This window comes from Wyeomyia smithii, chromosome 2, assembly GCF_029784165.1.
Source record: "Wyeomyia smithii strain HCP4-BCI-WySm-NY-G18 chromosome 2, ASM2978416v1, whole genome shotgun sequence".
Lineage (NCBI taxonomy): Eukaryota > Metazoa > Arthropoda > Insecta > Diptera > Culicidae > Wyeomyia > Wyeomyia smithii.
In genome coordinates, this window is record NC_073695.1 from 154,521,003 (window position 1) to 154,537,670 (window position 16,668).

Here is a 16,668-nt window from a genome sequence, read left to right on the forward strand (position 1 = left end):
CTGGGAGTGTGAAAGGAGCAACTGGGGTTTTAGATGTTCCTGGCAGTGCTGGGAACTCCTTCTGGGACTTTAAATTTGCCAGCCCAGGAGGAGTTTGCTTCGGTTTTTCCGCAGCACTGTTTGGTTTGTTTGTAACTTTCATTTCACTTTGAGAAATCTTAGGACCTTTTCTGGGAAGTTTAGGAGAGGAAATATTTTTCCTCTTTCTAGACTCCCCAGGATTGGCGTAAGATGCTCCCGCTGGTGAATCGTCAGAATCGGTTTCATCAGAGGACAACAGATCGAAGGGGTTCGAAGTAACGGGAGAAGTGGTAACGGTCTTCTTCAGCATGTCAGCGTAGGAACGCTTTGAACGCTCTTTGAGAGACCGTTTTATTTTATCCCTGCGCTGCATGTACACCGCACATGTCGAGAGCTCATGCAGATTTCCTCCGCAGTGAATACACTTTTCAGCGTTAGCACTGCAAGAATCTTCCGCATGAGACTCCCCACACTTGCCACAACGTGCCTTATTGCAGCAGTAGGCGGCTGTATGGCCTAACTGCTTGAAATGAGTGCAGTTCATGACGCGGGGCACGTAGAGCCTCACAGGGAGACGAACCCGGTGGATCGAGACGTGGCTTGGTAGTGCAGACCCGGCGAACGTAACTCGAAACGAGTCTGACGGAGTGTATACTGTTTTGCCACCGATGATCGATGCTGACCGCAATTGCTTGCAGTCGAGCACCTTTACATCGGGACATGCTTTGTTCTTAAAGCACCCTTTGGCACTTTGCAGTATACACTCGACGGACAGACTCGAATCGGTTATGACACCGTCGATCTCCACGTCTCGTGCGGGTATGTAAACGCGATACTCGCGTGTGAAGAGCTCAGAGCAAGCTATGTCGTTGGCCTCTTTCAGGTTACTGACCACGACACGGAGCTTGTTAGGCCGGACCTTGGAAATTTCGGTCACGCCCTTGTACTCCTTCGTCAGGTCTTTTGAAATCTGCAAGAGGTTCAACTTTTTCGATTTCGGTCCCGCCTTTGGCCGAAAATAAACAGTATAGCTGCCCTGGGCTCCGTCTGGGTAAAGCCTGGGGCGAGGGGGGACTGAAGAATGAACAGGGGAGGGGGTAACAGAAGGGTCAGGGTCAGAGGGGCTCGGGGATGGTGGCGCGGGAGGCGAGGGATCTACATCCATCGCGCTAAGTCTAGCGCACTAGCGCTGACAAGAACACGTACCTTTTTATTTCTCCCTTCCAGTAAGGTTGGTTGTCCAATCGTTCGAAGTAGCAGCCGTTACAGCCAGCAGCACCAATACAGCAGCACCAAACAGCCACCAGCAGCGAGCCAGGTGTGAGATCACTCCACACAGCGATACAACTCACTGACACTGATGGCTTCTTCTTTTTCCTCGTTTGTGTCTCGTCCACTGCTGTAGCACAATCCAGCCAGCAGCCAAATCGGCTTACGCACCAGCTGGCAGTCACGATGCGAAACAGTTGCACAAAGGCACGACCTTGAACCCGGATTTATCTCACTCGACCAGGCAAACAATGCCAACACTTGTTCACACGTCTTTTGTTTTATACTCTATCGGACCGATCACCAAACACGTCCAGTACTGATGCGTGTTCGGCACAGAATGTGGTGATTGGTTGCTCGGTATGATTTGGACAATCGATGTTATTTATCAACTTTTCAATAGTGCATCTCAAACAATAGGTTATTTTTGTTACATACATTTAACCGTAAAAGAATTTCTGATCGGCTGATGCCAAAACTTCGAATTTCTGAAAAGAAATGACTGATATATAAGCGCTCAAAACCTGACTACTTTTCCCTGGTTTTCCCTGGTTGAATTACTAGTTACTACTTCAAATTCAGGCGCCTAACTTCGAAATAGACGTTAGTCAACGTCAAAAATTTCCTTAAGAGACACGTTACAACACACTTACATAACATTTTGCACCCCTTTCTGCTGTGATAGTGCGCGAACAATCACAGATATAATCAAAAACAACCTTTTAGCTAGCAACCGGTAAACGCGCTATTGTTCTGCGGCCACGAGACTCAAGATTTTTCTGCCTTAAAATCTATTGTTTTGTTTATGAATAAGGGGAATAGGGACATAATGAGCACCCTAACTTGGTTGCTGATTTAAGCATGAAAAACGACAAAAATTTTAGGCTGTCTTCCACTAAACTTGAATTAACTATCTATAATTAAAGGTACACTATTCACAAATTGAAATGTTTATCGTATAATGGTGAAAAACGCAAATTAGATTCATGCATAAAAAACTAGCAATCAGTCGTTGTGTGGGGCACAATGAGCACCCCACTGGGGCATAATGAGCACCCACGGGGTATAATGAGCACTCTTCACTCAAAATAATTTTCACGTTATGATTACCGGAAAAGTTATGTAAATATTTTCCACTGTCATTTTCACGTAGATTTTACGTGATTGTCATTTGAGTTCATCATGATCTAGTGAGATGATTTATCCTGTGAATATTATTCAGTAGACATATGCGTTTCATGTGATTTTCACGTAGAATTTAACTACCGGTAAAGTGAAAAGCATTTGATTAACGGATAGCTACTACGTTTTATAAAACGTATAAATTTCGATTGTGGTTTCCCAAATTCTTAAGAAAAAATTCGTAAGAGAGAAATTAGATTTCAGAATTTTTTGAAATATGTTGCTAGATAAATCGCACGGGGATGCAAAATTTCCAATTCGAAAATGGGTTGAACGAAATAAAAACTGGCAAATATTAAGACATTCACCGTCGATAATTACTGTTAGCTGGTACTGTTTATGTTCAGGTAACTTCTGGATCTTTGAACTGAATCTGTGCAAAATCTGTAAGCTAAAGATTTCATGTCGAATTATGGTTTTTCAAAATCTCACTCACTGGCAAGCCATCGGTGAAATCAATTTTATGTTCAGAGACCGAATTACACAACAGCTTCGCCATTTTGATTCTTGTATATTTTCGCACGGAGAGTTCATTCTGTTTGACGTTGCCAAGTTCACGTAGATACTACGTAATAAAACATAGTATGCATGTGATTTTCACGTAGATGTTATGTTTGTCACATAAATCATGAAAACTGACAGAAAATGAATAAGTACAGGAAATTTCACGTAACAATAACGTGAAAAATATTTTGAGTGTTATAGACCATATCTTGAAACTGTGTAGAAGTACAACTAATGAGCCAAAGTTTGTCGCGGGATGCTGTGATACTTGGCGGCTTGTTTCGTGAATGTCCCGTTGCGCCTTATGGTGGCCAATTCTGCCTGCAGTCCCTTTTTCTGACCGATTCGGTCTCAAAGATTTTCTAATATATGTTCGCACCATCACTGTAAACAAACACTGACTATGGAAACAGACAAACTCACAAGTCTACTGAGATTAATTTCAGGTAAATTTATGTGATAAGATGTGCTCATTTCACCCCACCTTAAGGTGACCATTAGACTGGGACACGGTTATATGGGAAAAAAGCGATGGTGTTATTTTTTCGCTCACATGCACTTTTCGTGTTCCTTATAAATCCTATAACAACTCTGTAACTTTTCAGATCGATCGGTGAAACGCCCGATTTGCGCCCGATTTTCAAAGTTTCCATACGATTTTATATGGGAAAATTCACTTTTTCAAAACTTATTCTCTATAAATTCCCAGTTGGGTCTTAAAAATATATCGATACATGATATTTGTAGGAAATTTTCCTGGGAAAAACTCTTCTGAAGATCGTAAGGCGCTATGATGCTTGTAGAAACAGCTTTTCACCCCAAACTGATTGAATGTCTGACGGACGGCTCACCATTGAATTTTACTAGCAATACTGCTGCAGCAAAACAAATTTTTGAAAACTTATTTCATCATCTTGTTTTTACCTACCTTTGCCTGTTTGCTACGCCAAGACATCAAAATTTCAAACTGCATATTTGACCCAGAACTGTTGTGTATGTGAAAGAGGATAAATTGAACTTCACGGAAAATGATTGTTTCATTTGAATTTACATGCAAAACTTGACTAAATGATTGAATTGAAACACTCAATAAAATCATAGTTTCGACACTATTTTTAAAAAATATGCTTAAATGATACTATTTTGAAGCTATGGGCATGTGATACATCAGAAAGTAAAGGGTTTTTATGGACGTATTCATGGCCTAAACGCTGCTGTTGCTGCTATTTTGTAGATTCAATTAGTTGGTCATTAAAAACAGGTCCTTCATTATGGTGTCGCGTTACAAAAATAGTAGTTTTTTTTCGTTTTGTTCAAATGTTACAAACTGTAGAAAAGTAGTATTCAGGATTTTCTTAGTACTCGATGAGTCCTTTCTTAGCATATGCTGGTATGTGAAATTGGTGCATTCTACTCAAAGTTACAACAGGGTCAAAGTTATTAAGTAAGTTACGGAAATTTTATGTGTTTTTATAAAGTTACCAAAAACGAGTTTTTAAGCTTTTCGCAGTGTATATTGATAATACAACATGGAATCATGATAAACAATAGTCATCTGCATCAAATTATATCCACCTAGAAGTGAGACGTTTGCTTTTCACTGGAATCGTATTCAATGCCAATGGAAACCCATGGGAAATTACTAGAATGGTTTTCAGATAACATTAAAAATGTAAAAATATCTTTGTGCTTGAAAACTAAAATAAATTATGGAAACGCGAATATATTATAAATTCAAAGATTGAAAACAAAACATTGTATTTGACTAGGTTAACCTCAAATAGACTTATGCTGTTTCTTAAGCAATTGATTGAATTGCTAGTGTCTAGTTTTTCTTTGTTTTTTGGTGTAAATACTGTTTTAACCAACCATATTATTTACGAAAAACACATCAACAATAATCATTGCCACATGACAGAGAATAAAACAAAAACCTCATCTAAACTACATATACTCTGGTAATGTTTTTACTTCTAGTCGAAAATTGAAAACGTATTATACCCAAACGATATACCTAAATATCAAACGAAGGAAACTCGTTGGTCTTCAATGCTATAACCTTCGAAACACGAAAAAAACCAGGCCAATTACACTTCACTTCGTTTCTCGGGGAGTTGCTGAATAATACCTTTTCAACACACGGTGGCGAACCTGCCTGTGGCTGACAGCCACCTTAATAAAGCAATAAAAAAACTTTTCAATATTCATTCAAACTCATCAAGCTCTAGGTGCATTATAAATTAACAATATTCCTACCAAACTCACTCAATACCTGATGGTTACGACACTACCCAATATTCCAACACACAAGCCACAACAAACCCCAAAAAAACGGATTCATTTGTGTTTTTCACATAATATTATTGTCTTTTCTTACTTCAAGTACATTTTGATATTTTTTTCTTGGAAACCTCGACAAATGTGCAATTTGAGTGCAATTTTGAGAAAGATTGTAGCAGAAAAATCCAAAAGAGATGAGTTGCTCTCCGAAGCTTCAGTAAAAAAGCCCAATGTTTCATAAAGATACAGCTATTTTTGTTTGCCAGTCGATAAGTGGAGGGTGCGGAGTGATAGCTTTTCATAAACTACTTGTTTCCCCTTGACTTCAAGGAAAACTTTATCAAAAAAGGTTAAAATCTGAATGAGATATAGCTTTTTTATGAAGGATTAGGAATATTAGTGGTAAAATAATATTAATCTGAAACGCCCTCATCGGCGTAACTTTGAACTAAATGTAAATGTCATATCATAAACTTATTAGTATTAACCTGAACAACTACTTTGCCGAAGATAGTATGACTAAAAAGAATCATGATGCCCACATTTACAAAGCTCGCATTTTCGTAGCGCGACACCATTTGCAGGAGACTGTTTTGCGTATCACGACACCATCGACACACCGAAATGTTTTTGGGAACATTTCGCTAAAAATTCAGTGTTTTCTATGTTATAATATGTCATTTTGTTGGATTTTGTTTCCGGAACAAATGTCTAGAAGAAACCAGGGTTCAAGAACTTACAGCAGAGCAGATATCAGAACGTATGCCATCGAAGGTTGAAAAAGCGAGATTCAGCGATGGTGTCGCGTTACAAAATGTATCGGGTTGCAGTGCATGATACAACTATCTAAATTGCTAAACCAACCTGCATAAGAAAGTACATTTAGTCGGCATTATTTACGACCTGTTTAATCATATGCTCTTCTGGCTTATTTCGAATATCCAGCCTAAAATGTACACCAAAGTCGGTTCCTCATGGTGTCGCGTTACGCTGGAATGTGTCGAAAGCTTAGCAAAACTTTAATGGTTGCTTGATCATGGAGTAATACAAATTTTAATAGCTAAAAATTCGTGAAGAAATTTTTTTTGGCTGGTTTGTTTGATTAATATAGAGTCATTGATAAAGTTTCAGATAATGATTTTGTTCTTCAAAAATAGATATAAAAAAACTAAACATGAGTATGAATAAAAAAATAATAAATATTTTTATTATTTATTTCCCAGATGGTCTCGAAGTACGATGCTGGCCTAACAAGCCAGTCATCGTAGGTTCGAGTCTCGGCTCGGGAGAGACTGTTAGTGTCAGTAGGATCGTAGCGCTAGCCCCGCAATTGTCCTGTACACTAAATAGTCGGCTGCGAAGTCTGTGTATGAATGAATAGAAGGTCAAGTTCCGAATCGGATTGCAGCACCAAGGCTTTGCTTTTTTGAAGTAGAATACTGCTCTCAGGAAGTTCGGCGACATAGGGATGTGAAATGAAAATCTAAAACCGAAAAAGTGAAAAATATGTCCAATTTCAAATGCTAATAAATCGGTTAGTATTCGATGGATTTCCTTCGTTCTTGCAGCAATAAATTGGAAAATCTTCTAAGATTCTTCCCTAATGAAGATAATTGTAATTTTATTATTCAAACTAATGTACTATTGAAAACAGTCAAGCCTTGTCAAAACGAAAAATTCGATCTCTGATTGGTTGTTACATGATTGCTTCCCAAGCACGGCCGACAGAATCATATACCTTGCAGTTTAAAATATGCTATTAAGCCTATATAAGAGCCTGTTTCAGCCGAAGCCGCTCATAATAGTTCTAGACAGCAACAACAGCAGCAGCAGTAGCAGTGCAGTGGATACCAGCGATAGCGGATAGCGGCCACAGTTGTGGCATAGCAATGGATAGCGCACTAGCTGCAGCGGATCTCAGCATCAATAGAGCAAGATCGTGCCAAATGACCTATGGTCGAATATCGACCATTTTTGATTTGAATGAAACTTTGCACACGTATTTGGCTTAGCAAACTGAGCATTTTTCACAGATGGAGAGATTTTTTACACCCATGAGTTACATTCTAAAAGGGCGTATGCCTTTTGGCACAGGTTTTATTCGAAGCATTGGAGCCCAGAAACCATTGGTTGTATAGAAAAACTGTCTGAGAATGAGTTGTAGGGAATTAAAAATGCACCATAAAAAATATACACTGAACAAAAAAAAATTTCTTGACCAAAGAAAAATTAAAAATAAACATTAAATTTCAATTTAAAAAAAAAATGAGTTGAATTTTTTTTAAATTTTTTTTAAGAAACTTGACGTGATGGATGGAGAAATGAAAAATATTTTTTTTATGGTAGATTAACTTTTTTATGAAAATTCTCATTTAAACATTTTTCAAAATATTTGTATGCTGATGATTTTAAAAGATGCAGAGAGTCATTTTGAATCAAAAAGCTCTTGGTTTTCGAGTTATTTCTAATTTAAGCTCTAAAAATTATTAATATTTCGGAAAATACACGTTTTTCTTAATTTGTTCATGGTTCTCCAGCAAAAACCATACGTTCATTGGAATGCTTGATCAAAAATATACAATTCATTCTTTGACAACAAACGATTGGATAAATAACTCAAGCGCTAAACCTTAGCTTACCTACACGTTCCCCTTGCCGAATGTTTATAAAAAAATATGAATGTCGTGCAACACTACCTACTTGTTTACTAATAATAACTGTTTGTAAAGTACGCAACCAATAACTACTGGGTTACCTATAATATCTGTTTTCGTATATAAATACGATTGCACTACTCCAGATGTGTTAGTTGTTACTGTTTGCATTTTGTGAAGGCGAATAAAGTGAAAATGGAATACACCAAACCCAAATGCTGTAAACCCTTTCCTGATCGTCGGTGCTCATCAAGCTTACGCAAATCAAACGAAAACGTTATTGCAAAATTAAAAATATTGCACAGTCAAGCTCATTTTAATACGTCTGTATCAATTTGTGATTCGTGTAGTTATTGGAATGATAGTCAAGCCACCATCCCTTCGTTGTTTACTATTCAAAATCTGGAACACTTAAGAATATCAGCTTCATCATAATATCGGAAGTACTCCATCATGATACTGTTGCGGTTCAGGTGTTCATTGCCAAATTAATGAATTTTTTGAAAACAACAATAGAGTTGAAAAAAGCGATATTAATGTCTGATGGAGCTGCCTCACGATGTAAAAATAGAAAAAAAGTTTGAAACAAAATATAACGTCGATGCAAAGTGGCATTTTTTTGCGACTTCTCATGGTAAAGGCCCATGCGATGCAATTGGTGGCATATTAAAACGAATGGCAGGAAATGCAAGTTTAGCTAAAGAACATGAATATCCCATTACAAGCGCAAAAGAATTGTATGATTGGTCTAATCAAAAAAAGTAATAAAAATTCATCAAAAATGTCATTTATTTGGGTATCATATGAAGAATATGAACAAGGATTAACAGAATGGAGCAATATTTTCAAAAAATCTATAATAATAGCTGCCACACAAAAGTATTACTCTTTTGTTCCGATTTCAGAAAATAAGATACAAACGAAGCTGTTTTCAAAAGATGACGAATCATTTACTTATGATGTATATAAAATATAAAGTGAAACTAGCTCTGTAAAGTATCTATGTCATAAAAAAATATGTTCCTAAGATAATAAAACTCGAAAATAAATCTTCGATTCTTATATATATTTATATCACTTAGAACATTTAACTCTTTTCTTGAGAACCGTTCGCCCAATCGTTAAGCATTCCAATGAACGTATGGTTTTTGCTGGAGAACCATGGACATATTAAGAAAAACGTGTATTTTCCTAAATAATTATAATTTTTCGAGCTTAAATTAGAAATAACTCGAAAACCAATGCCTTTAGAATGTTTACTATCAAGAGCTTTTTGATTCAAAATGACTCTCTGCATCTTTCAAAATCATCAGATTACAAATTTTTTGAAAAATTTTTAAATTAGAATTTTCATAAAAAAATTAATCTACCATAAAAAAATTATTTTTCATTTCTCCATCTTGGACTTTTTTTTTAAAGCGTATTAACGTCAAGTTTCTTAAAAAAAAAATAGAAAAAAATTCAACTCTCTTTTTTTAAATTGAAATTTAATGTTTAATTTAAATTTTTTTTGGTCAAGAAATTTTTTTTGTACAGGTTATAGTTTTTTATGGTGCATTTTTAATTCACTACAACCAAGGATGGAAAAAGTCGTATTGCATAACAATCATTCGGGTATCATTTCTGAACTTACTATTCATAAGCTTTTAATCCCTGCACACCATCGCTATTAAAAGTTACACATTCTCACGCATGCAAGAGACAACTTATAGCAAAGAAATATATGGTAGCTTTCTTTGATGATTTTGTTTCAGTATTGCCTGCTTTAGGGGGAGCGAGCAACATATAGCGAGTGTTTCACGAAAGAATCGTTTACGATTACACTCGAGCGATCGCAGCGATGCTTTCAAATGTTGGTTGCTTGCAGGCGTAATTCGGTTACTCCACGTCGTGCTTTCACCGTGATATACCGCGATGATTCTTAGTGATTTCAAATATCACATACTAATGCACCATGCTACCATTTCCGTAAGCATTGATGATACCTATTTGCTCCGGTAAGCAAACAGTTAAACGCAATCTAACGTTCATTTGGATTCATAATTTTGTATCACTGGCGATAATATCTCAAAGATTCTCGCGCTACCGTTGAATGCAAGTGAACTTGGATACAATAAATACTATCGTGTTTGAATCGTTCAGTCTACTTCTATAGTATTCGAAACTCTTAGAAGCGAAAAACAATCAGTAGCGTTTCAATGGAAAACTTGTACGCGAGTGGAAACACTTGAACGATACCTGATGAATCAAAGAACACATTTGCATGAAATATTGCTGGTGAGTGAAAACTTCCATGCTTGCCTACAACTCATTCTCAGACAGTTTTTCTATACAACCAACGGTTTCGAATAAAACCTGTACCAAAAGGCATACGCCCTTTTAGATTGTAACTCATGGGTGTAAAAAATCTCTCCGTCTGTGAAAAATGCTCAGTTTGCTAAGCCAAATACGTGTGCAAAGTTTCATTCAAATCAAAAATGGTCGATTAAATTTTTGTGTATTTCCAGGCGATTTGAAATGATTTTGCTCAATAGCAGCTGGGCCAGCTGATGCAGGGACAGCGGATACCAATGGCAGCGTATAGCGGCCATAACTGTGGCATGGCTACGGATAGCGTAGCAGTTGCAGCGGGTATTAGCATCGATAGCAGCTGATTCAGTGAGGGACTTTAGTAAAATGCAGTCTCTGTGCGATAGCGGGCACAAGAAAATGCATTCAATGAAAAGTTGACTCATTTTGACAACACATAAGCAGTCTAGTTTTGAGTGTTGAATCAGCTTTTCACTGTTTATTCTACCACAAGTGTTGCTGGAACGGAAACTGTTTCGGACCTCTCAGAGTCAAACTCCTAGTTTCATCGGAGTAAGCTTCAAGCTTTAATTTTTAATGACTTAATTTTAGGTGTACTTTTACATAAATGTACTTACAAAGCATGTCTTAAACGTGTATAGACGATTCTATGTTCCGCAACAATGTTCTTCTTTGCCTAGTGTGCTGTATTTGAGATTTTACATGTAAGTTTGTTTTTTTTTGCTATTATAATTATGTATAGTTACTTACGCAGATAAGTAATTTGCAATCGGGGGAATGGATGGAAATACTAAACGACTCTAGCTCACTAATCATTACTTGCAACTGATCTATGCATGTCACTTTTGAGTTTAGATCGGGTTGCCAGTTTAGTCTATGTCCGACAATAGGCTTTTTTTGCTTTGTCCGACGAGTAACCGGTTAGGCACTAAGGGAAAAGAAGACGGGGATTTTGTTTACGCCAACATGCCCCCACCCGTATTGCTCGAAGTTTCTTCTGCTGTACCATTCATTTCACGTATGTCTACTAACGCTTGCTTGGCAGCTGGTCTTTCGAAAATTCCCGATTTCGTTTTCACTTTGGCTCGACGGACATGGCCGTCTTTTCCAGGATATACTTCCAAAATTTTGCCTCTAGTCCAACTGTTGCGTACACCCTCATTGACAAGGATGACGAGATCACCGACCTGCAGTGATTTTCTTGCATTAAACCATTTGGTTTGCCTTGCGATAAAAGGTAGATATTCCCTTATCCATCGCCTCCAAAAATTGTCCAGCATCACTTGGGCCAATTTCCAGTTTGAACGCAACGCGAAGCGCACATCGGTCGGCAACGTGGTTGGTTGATTCACTCCTTTCGTACTTAGTAGCAGAAAGTGATTTGGTGTAATCGCTTCTTGATCAGCATCATCTAATGGTACGTAAGTCAAAGGGCGTGAGTAAACGATGGATTCGGCTTCTATAAGTACAGTTGATAAGGTTTCGTCATCGGGTTTTTTGTGCAACAAAAGAGTACTAAGGGCTGCTTTCACCGATCGGACGAGCCTTTCCCAAACGCCACCCATGTGAGGAGCGTAGGGGGGGTTGAACTTCCACTGGGTGGTAGTGTTTGTAAATGTTTGCGCCAGTTGTTCATTCATCGCATTTAGCTCTATAGACAGTTCGCGGCTGCATCCTTGAAAATTGGTTCCTTGGTCCGAGTAGATCTCTTGCGGTGCAGCTCTACGCCCGATGAACCTTCTAATTGCCATTTTACAGGACTCAGGTGAGAGGCTACTAACAACCTCTAAATGAAGGGCTCTTACAGTGAGGCACGTAAACAATGCCACCCACCGTTTTACATCATTGCGACCAAGTCGCACAATAATGGGACCGAAATAGTCTAACCCCACAAATGTAAATGGTCTAACGTAGGGAGTTATCCGAGGCGCTGGTAGTGAGCCCATTTTCGGAATTTCCGGTGCTGCTCGATATACTTTGCACCATGCGCAGCGCCTGCCAACATTTCGCACTCGCACTCTCAGTGCTGGTATGTGATATGTCTGTCTGATTTCGTTTACAACCGTTTCACTATTAGCATGAACAAATTTTCTGTGAAACCAATCGATTAATAAGTCTGTAACGTAATGCTCTTTAGGTAGTATGACAGGGAATTTTACGTCAATTGAAATCCAAGGTGCTTCTCCCAGGCGTCGTTTCATTCTTATAACACCGTCCGTACCAAACAAAGGAGAAAGTTTATATAGTTTACTTCCTTTCCATATTTGTGTCTGCTGATTAACAGGAAAGTTTTGATTTGTTTGGAGGGTTACCCATTCATCGGAGAAACTTTCTGCTTGAACTACCCTCCAAACAGCATTTTCTGCGCCAACAACTTCTTCCCGGTTAATTAGCAGTGATTTTGTGTTTGGTGAATCACTGGGGAATCGGCATCGTTGAATAAAACGGCGCGCGTAAGCGACGGCGCGTAATAACCGCTCCCACTTTGAAAAGCGTGAAAATTCCACAACTAGTTTCACAACAACATGTGGATGAACGTAAATTGGTCGTTGCTCCTCAGTAGTGTCTGGAACGTTCAATTTATTTCTGGGCCAGCATTCTTCACCATTGTACAGGAATTCTGGGCCCTTAAACCACCGACTATCACTGTTCAGACAAGGTCCTTTGCCCCATTTGGTGGCCTCATCCGCTACATTCCATTTCGACTGCACCCATTTCCATTCACCGAGTTCTGTATTTTCTAGAATTTCTCCGATTCGGAAGGCTACAAACTGCGTCCTTTTTCGAGGATCTGCCGCCAACCAAGCCAAGACAGTGTTTGAGTCACTCCACATTACTTTACGTTTGATCTGTAGCGTATGGCTCGACACGGAAAATTTCATCAACCTAGTGCCAATAACCGCAGCTTGTAATTCCAAGCGCGGAATAGACAGCGGTTTTAGTGGTGCGACTTTAGTTTTTGCTTGTACCAGGGTACACCGAACTTCATCACCATCAATAACGCGAAAATAAGCTGCTGCAGCATACGATGTCTCACTGGCGTCTACAAACACGTGAAGCTCTAACGTATCATACGTACTGGGGCGGTAGCCCGGAAAATAACACCTTTGCACTTTGATGTTTCGCAGATCCTGTAACAGCAAAATCCATTGTTTCCATCGTGGTAGTAATTGCGCTGACATACGATCGTCCCAATCGGTTCCAGCCCTCCATATATCCTGCAGCATTACTTTGCTGTGGATTAGGAAAACTGCCACTAGCCCTAACGGATCGAACACGCTCATGACGAGGCTCAGGACTTCTCTTTTCGTAGGGATTCTCTCACCTAGTAATAGTTGTGCTAGTCCATCTCGCAGCTCTATAGAAAAGGAAAATACGTCTTCTTGAGGTAGCCAGACCATGCCTAAAACCCGTTCAATAGCGTTGGTTTTATCTAGTACGAAAGATTTCATTTTATCTGAATTTTCTCCACCCACTCGCTCGAGGACTTCTGGAGAACTGGACAGCCAGTGTCTAATTTCAAATCCACCATTAGCATGAACAGTTTTTACATCTGAGACTCGTCGTCGTCGTCGTAATGGTTCGCTACCACCGCGGCTGCCGCTACAGGATGAGTTTGGGCGTGTTCGTTGGCATTTAGATTCTTGATATATTGGAGGAAACAAGGTGAGCATGAAGATCCAAATGTGGCCACATCCATCACGAAAACTTTAATGGGAAGTGATGGATTATCCCTCCACAAAAAGCGTTGAGCTTGGCGGTCTTCCGGTCGAATCAATACCTGGTGAAACATCTCTCTGATGTCCCCGCTTATAGCGATTTGTCTTTGTCGATACTTGAGTCGGTATCGGTCGGTCGGTACTGCTGGAAGCGATGTTAACAAGTCGGGTCCTTTCAGAAGGACTGAATTCAGGGACACTCCGCGTACCATGGCAGTCGCATCCCAGACTACACGTACCTTCTCCGGTTTTCTCGGGATAATCACCACTCCAAGGGGAAGCCGACATTGGCTAGCTCCCCATCCGAGGCAACATGCGCGTACCCTTTGGACTGGTAGTCAGAAATTTGTTTCCTCACGTTAGCATAAATTTCGCCAATCGCTTTTCCAAGCAATATAACCGTCGTTCCGCCATAACTTTACTATTCGGGAGTACCACTTGGTCAAATTTCCACAGAAGGCCAGTTTGAAATCTTCCGCTTGAGGTTCGGGTTGTGGTGGCTTTAAGTATAGCCCTGGCACGTTTGTCATTTGCCGATTCTATTGCATTGTCGTGCGAAACCCCGGCACCTTCTACAGCAAAAAATTGCTTTACCAGTTCATGTAACCGCTGATCGTACGTGTGTGCGCATATTAAAAATGTGTGAAGGTACAGGGTTATCTAATTTGTTGGTGTTCCCGAATAATACCCACCTTAGCCGCGTTTTCGTTGCTACCGGTTCATTCTTTCTGCCTTCTTGTAGCTCAAGTGTAGCCTTCATTCTGGTATTATCCAGGCCAATCAAAATTTCAGGAGATGCTTCGCTATAACTTCTTATCGGCAATCCCTGCAGGAAAATTGCGTTCAAAGTCTTCGAACTGGATTGATTGACGAGGTAAGCCCAAGCTGTTTATCGTACGAACACCATTCAAAGCGTACCGTTGGCCTGATTCGTTTCCGGATATAAAAAGTTGCACTCGACGAGAGCTCACTTCGGTTCGCTTCACTCCATTCGTCCACTTCATGCAGAGGGGGTCTGCAGGACCGGCTAGTCCCAATTTGTCAGCAATCGACTTTTCTACTAAAGCAGAATCTGACCCGCTGTCCAGAAAGGCTAGAGTTGCGACAGATTTTCCATTTCCATGTAATGTTACCGGAATCATACGGAAGAGTGTCTGTAGAGGCGCATTATGATGGACGGCGACAGTTCCCGCCTTGGCATACATATTTTCTGCTTGCTCAATAGAATGAAGCAAACGATGGTGGCGTTGCTGACATCCATTTACACCACAAAGGGGAGCTTTGCAAGGCCACCTTCCGTGAGGGAACAAGCACCGTCTACAGAGATGTAAGTCTGTTACGATCTTCCACCGATCAGCTAGGCGAATTTGATGAAACACGGTACAGTCTTTTGGCTTATGATCAACATCCTGGCATACCATACATGGGCGCTCGCTTCTAGTCGTTTGCCTTTTTGATTCATCGACATTTGTATATTCCCGATCGGTGACGTTTTCCAACGAATGGGGATTGACAAAAGCTTTTCCATTACGTCGCTCTGTGCGTTGTGCGCACGGCTCCACTACGGACGTAACGCTGCTGGCGGCCGAAACAATCACGCTCATATATTCCGCAAAGCTACGGAGGTCTACAACTGGATACCGCTGCTTAGTAAATGCCCAGTCGAGCTTTATGTTGGCTGGCAATTTATCGACCAATTCTTGTAGTAAAGTGGGGTTTGCCAAATGCGCTTCTTGGCCAGTGTTTACCAGATGGGCGCAAAGGTTCCTTACAACAAGTCCGAAATTTATTAGCGTTGCTAATTTTTCCGGTTTGGGAGCTGGAGTGGCTCGAACTTCGTTAAGTAATGAATTTATTATGGCATCCGGGCGACCGAACAGTGTCCGCAAAGTATTATTCACCTCAGGAACATGTGACGGATGTAGTAGAAAACAGCTGACAGCTTTCCTAGCTTCTCCTTTGATGCAACGCTGCAATCGTACGAGGTTTTCAGCATCTGTGAACCCACACATTTCAGTTTAACCTATGTAACTATTCCAAAAGAGTGCCCTTTCGGCTGGGTCGCTAGAAAACGAGGGAAGGTCCTTCGAGACGACTTGTCGAGCTGCTAATTGCTGAGCGGTCAGTCCTGTGGGTGATCGCGTGGCTGGGTTGGTAGCTTGGGGAACCGAAAATATGGGAGTTTGGTAGCTCGGAACACTGGTAACAAGCGGGCGATTCAGAGACGTATTGTTCGACCATGCGTTTATCGAGGGTAACAACGGGGAGGGGCGGATAGTGCAACTGCAGTCAACGGAGTGCTTGAAACCGTAACAGAATTACAGTTCCAATCCATCGGAGGAACTGAACCAGTACCAGTATAACATGGCTGAGCAGGCCAAATCGGTTGTGTATTATAGCGTAACCCAGTATTGTTAAACATATAATTTGCCCTATAATCTGTAGCTACGTTTTGATAACCTACAGGCCCTACACTCGTGTAATTTTCGTGTACAATTTCATTGTGTAATTTTAAACCACCACTAAACTGATTGTTTGCTGCTGTCTTGAACTTTGCCGGTGTTTAGTACTGCACTACGCCGACTGCGCACACTCGAACTTTCACTGTCCTCGTCCAATTGTAACTGAAGCAGTTCATATTTCCTTTTGATGAATTCAGCCTCCAACGATAGCCTGTCAGCAATTGCCTTATTTTTCCTTTCTTCTTCCAACTGTAGGGCCTTCTCATG

General features: G+C 40.1%; 1 protein-coding gene across 1 annotated transcript; it reads right to left on the reverse strand.

Annotated features, from left to right (window-relative positions):
• Nucleotides 1-12,125: 12,125 nt before the first annotated feature.
• Nucleotides 12,126-13,504, reverse strand: LOC129720104 (uncharacterized). The gene is made up of 2 exons (XM_055671525.1): nt 12,533-13,504; nt 12,126-12,266 (listed from the first exon to the last, which is right to left on the reverse strand). The coding sequence occupies exons 1-2, from the start codon at nt 13,502-13,504 to the stop codon at nt 12,126-12,128; spliced, it is 1,113 nt and encodes a 370-aa protein (XP_055527500.1).
• Between the last annotated feature and the right edge of the window lie 3,164 nt (nt 13,505-16,668).

Bases quoted from the DNA above. Each gene is read 5' to 3' on its own strand.
- LOC129720104 (XM_055671525.1), bottom strand. From the start codon at position 13,504: ATGAGCGTGTTCGATCCGTTAGGGCTAGTGGCAGTTTTCCTAATCCAC. The intron at 12,267-12,532 runs GTAACCCTCCAA...AAACGAAATCAG, and splicing joins AAAGTTTCTCCGATGAATGG to ACAGACATATCACATACCAG.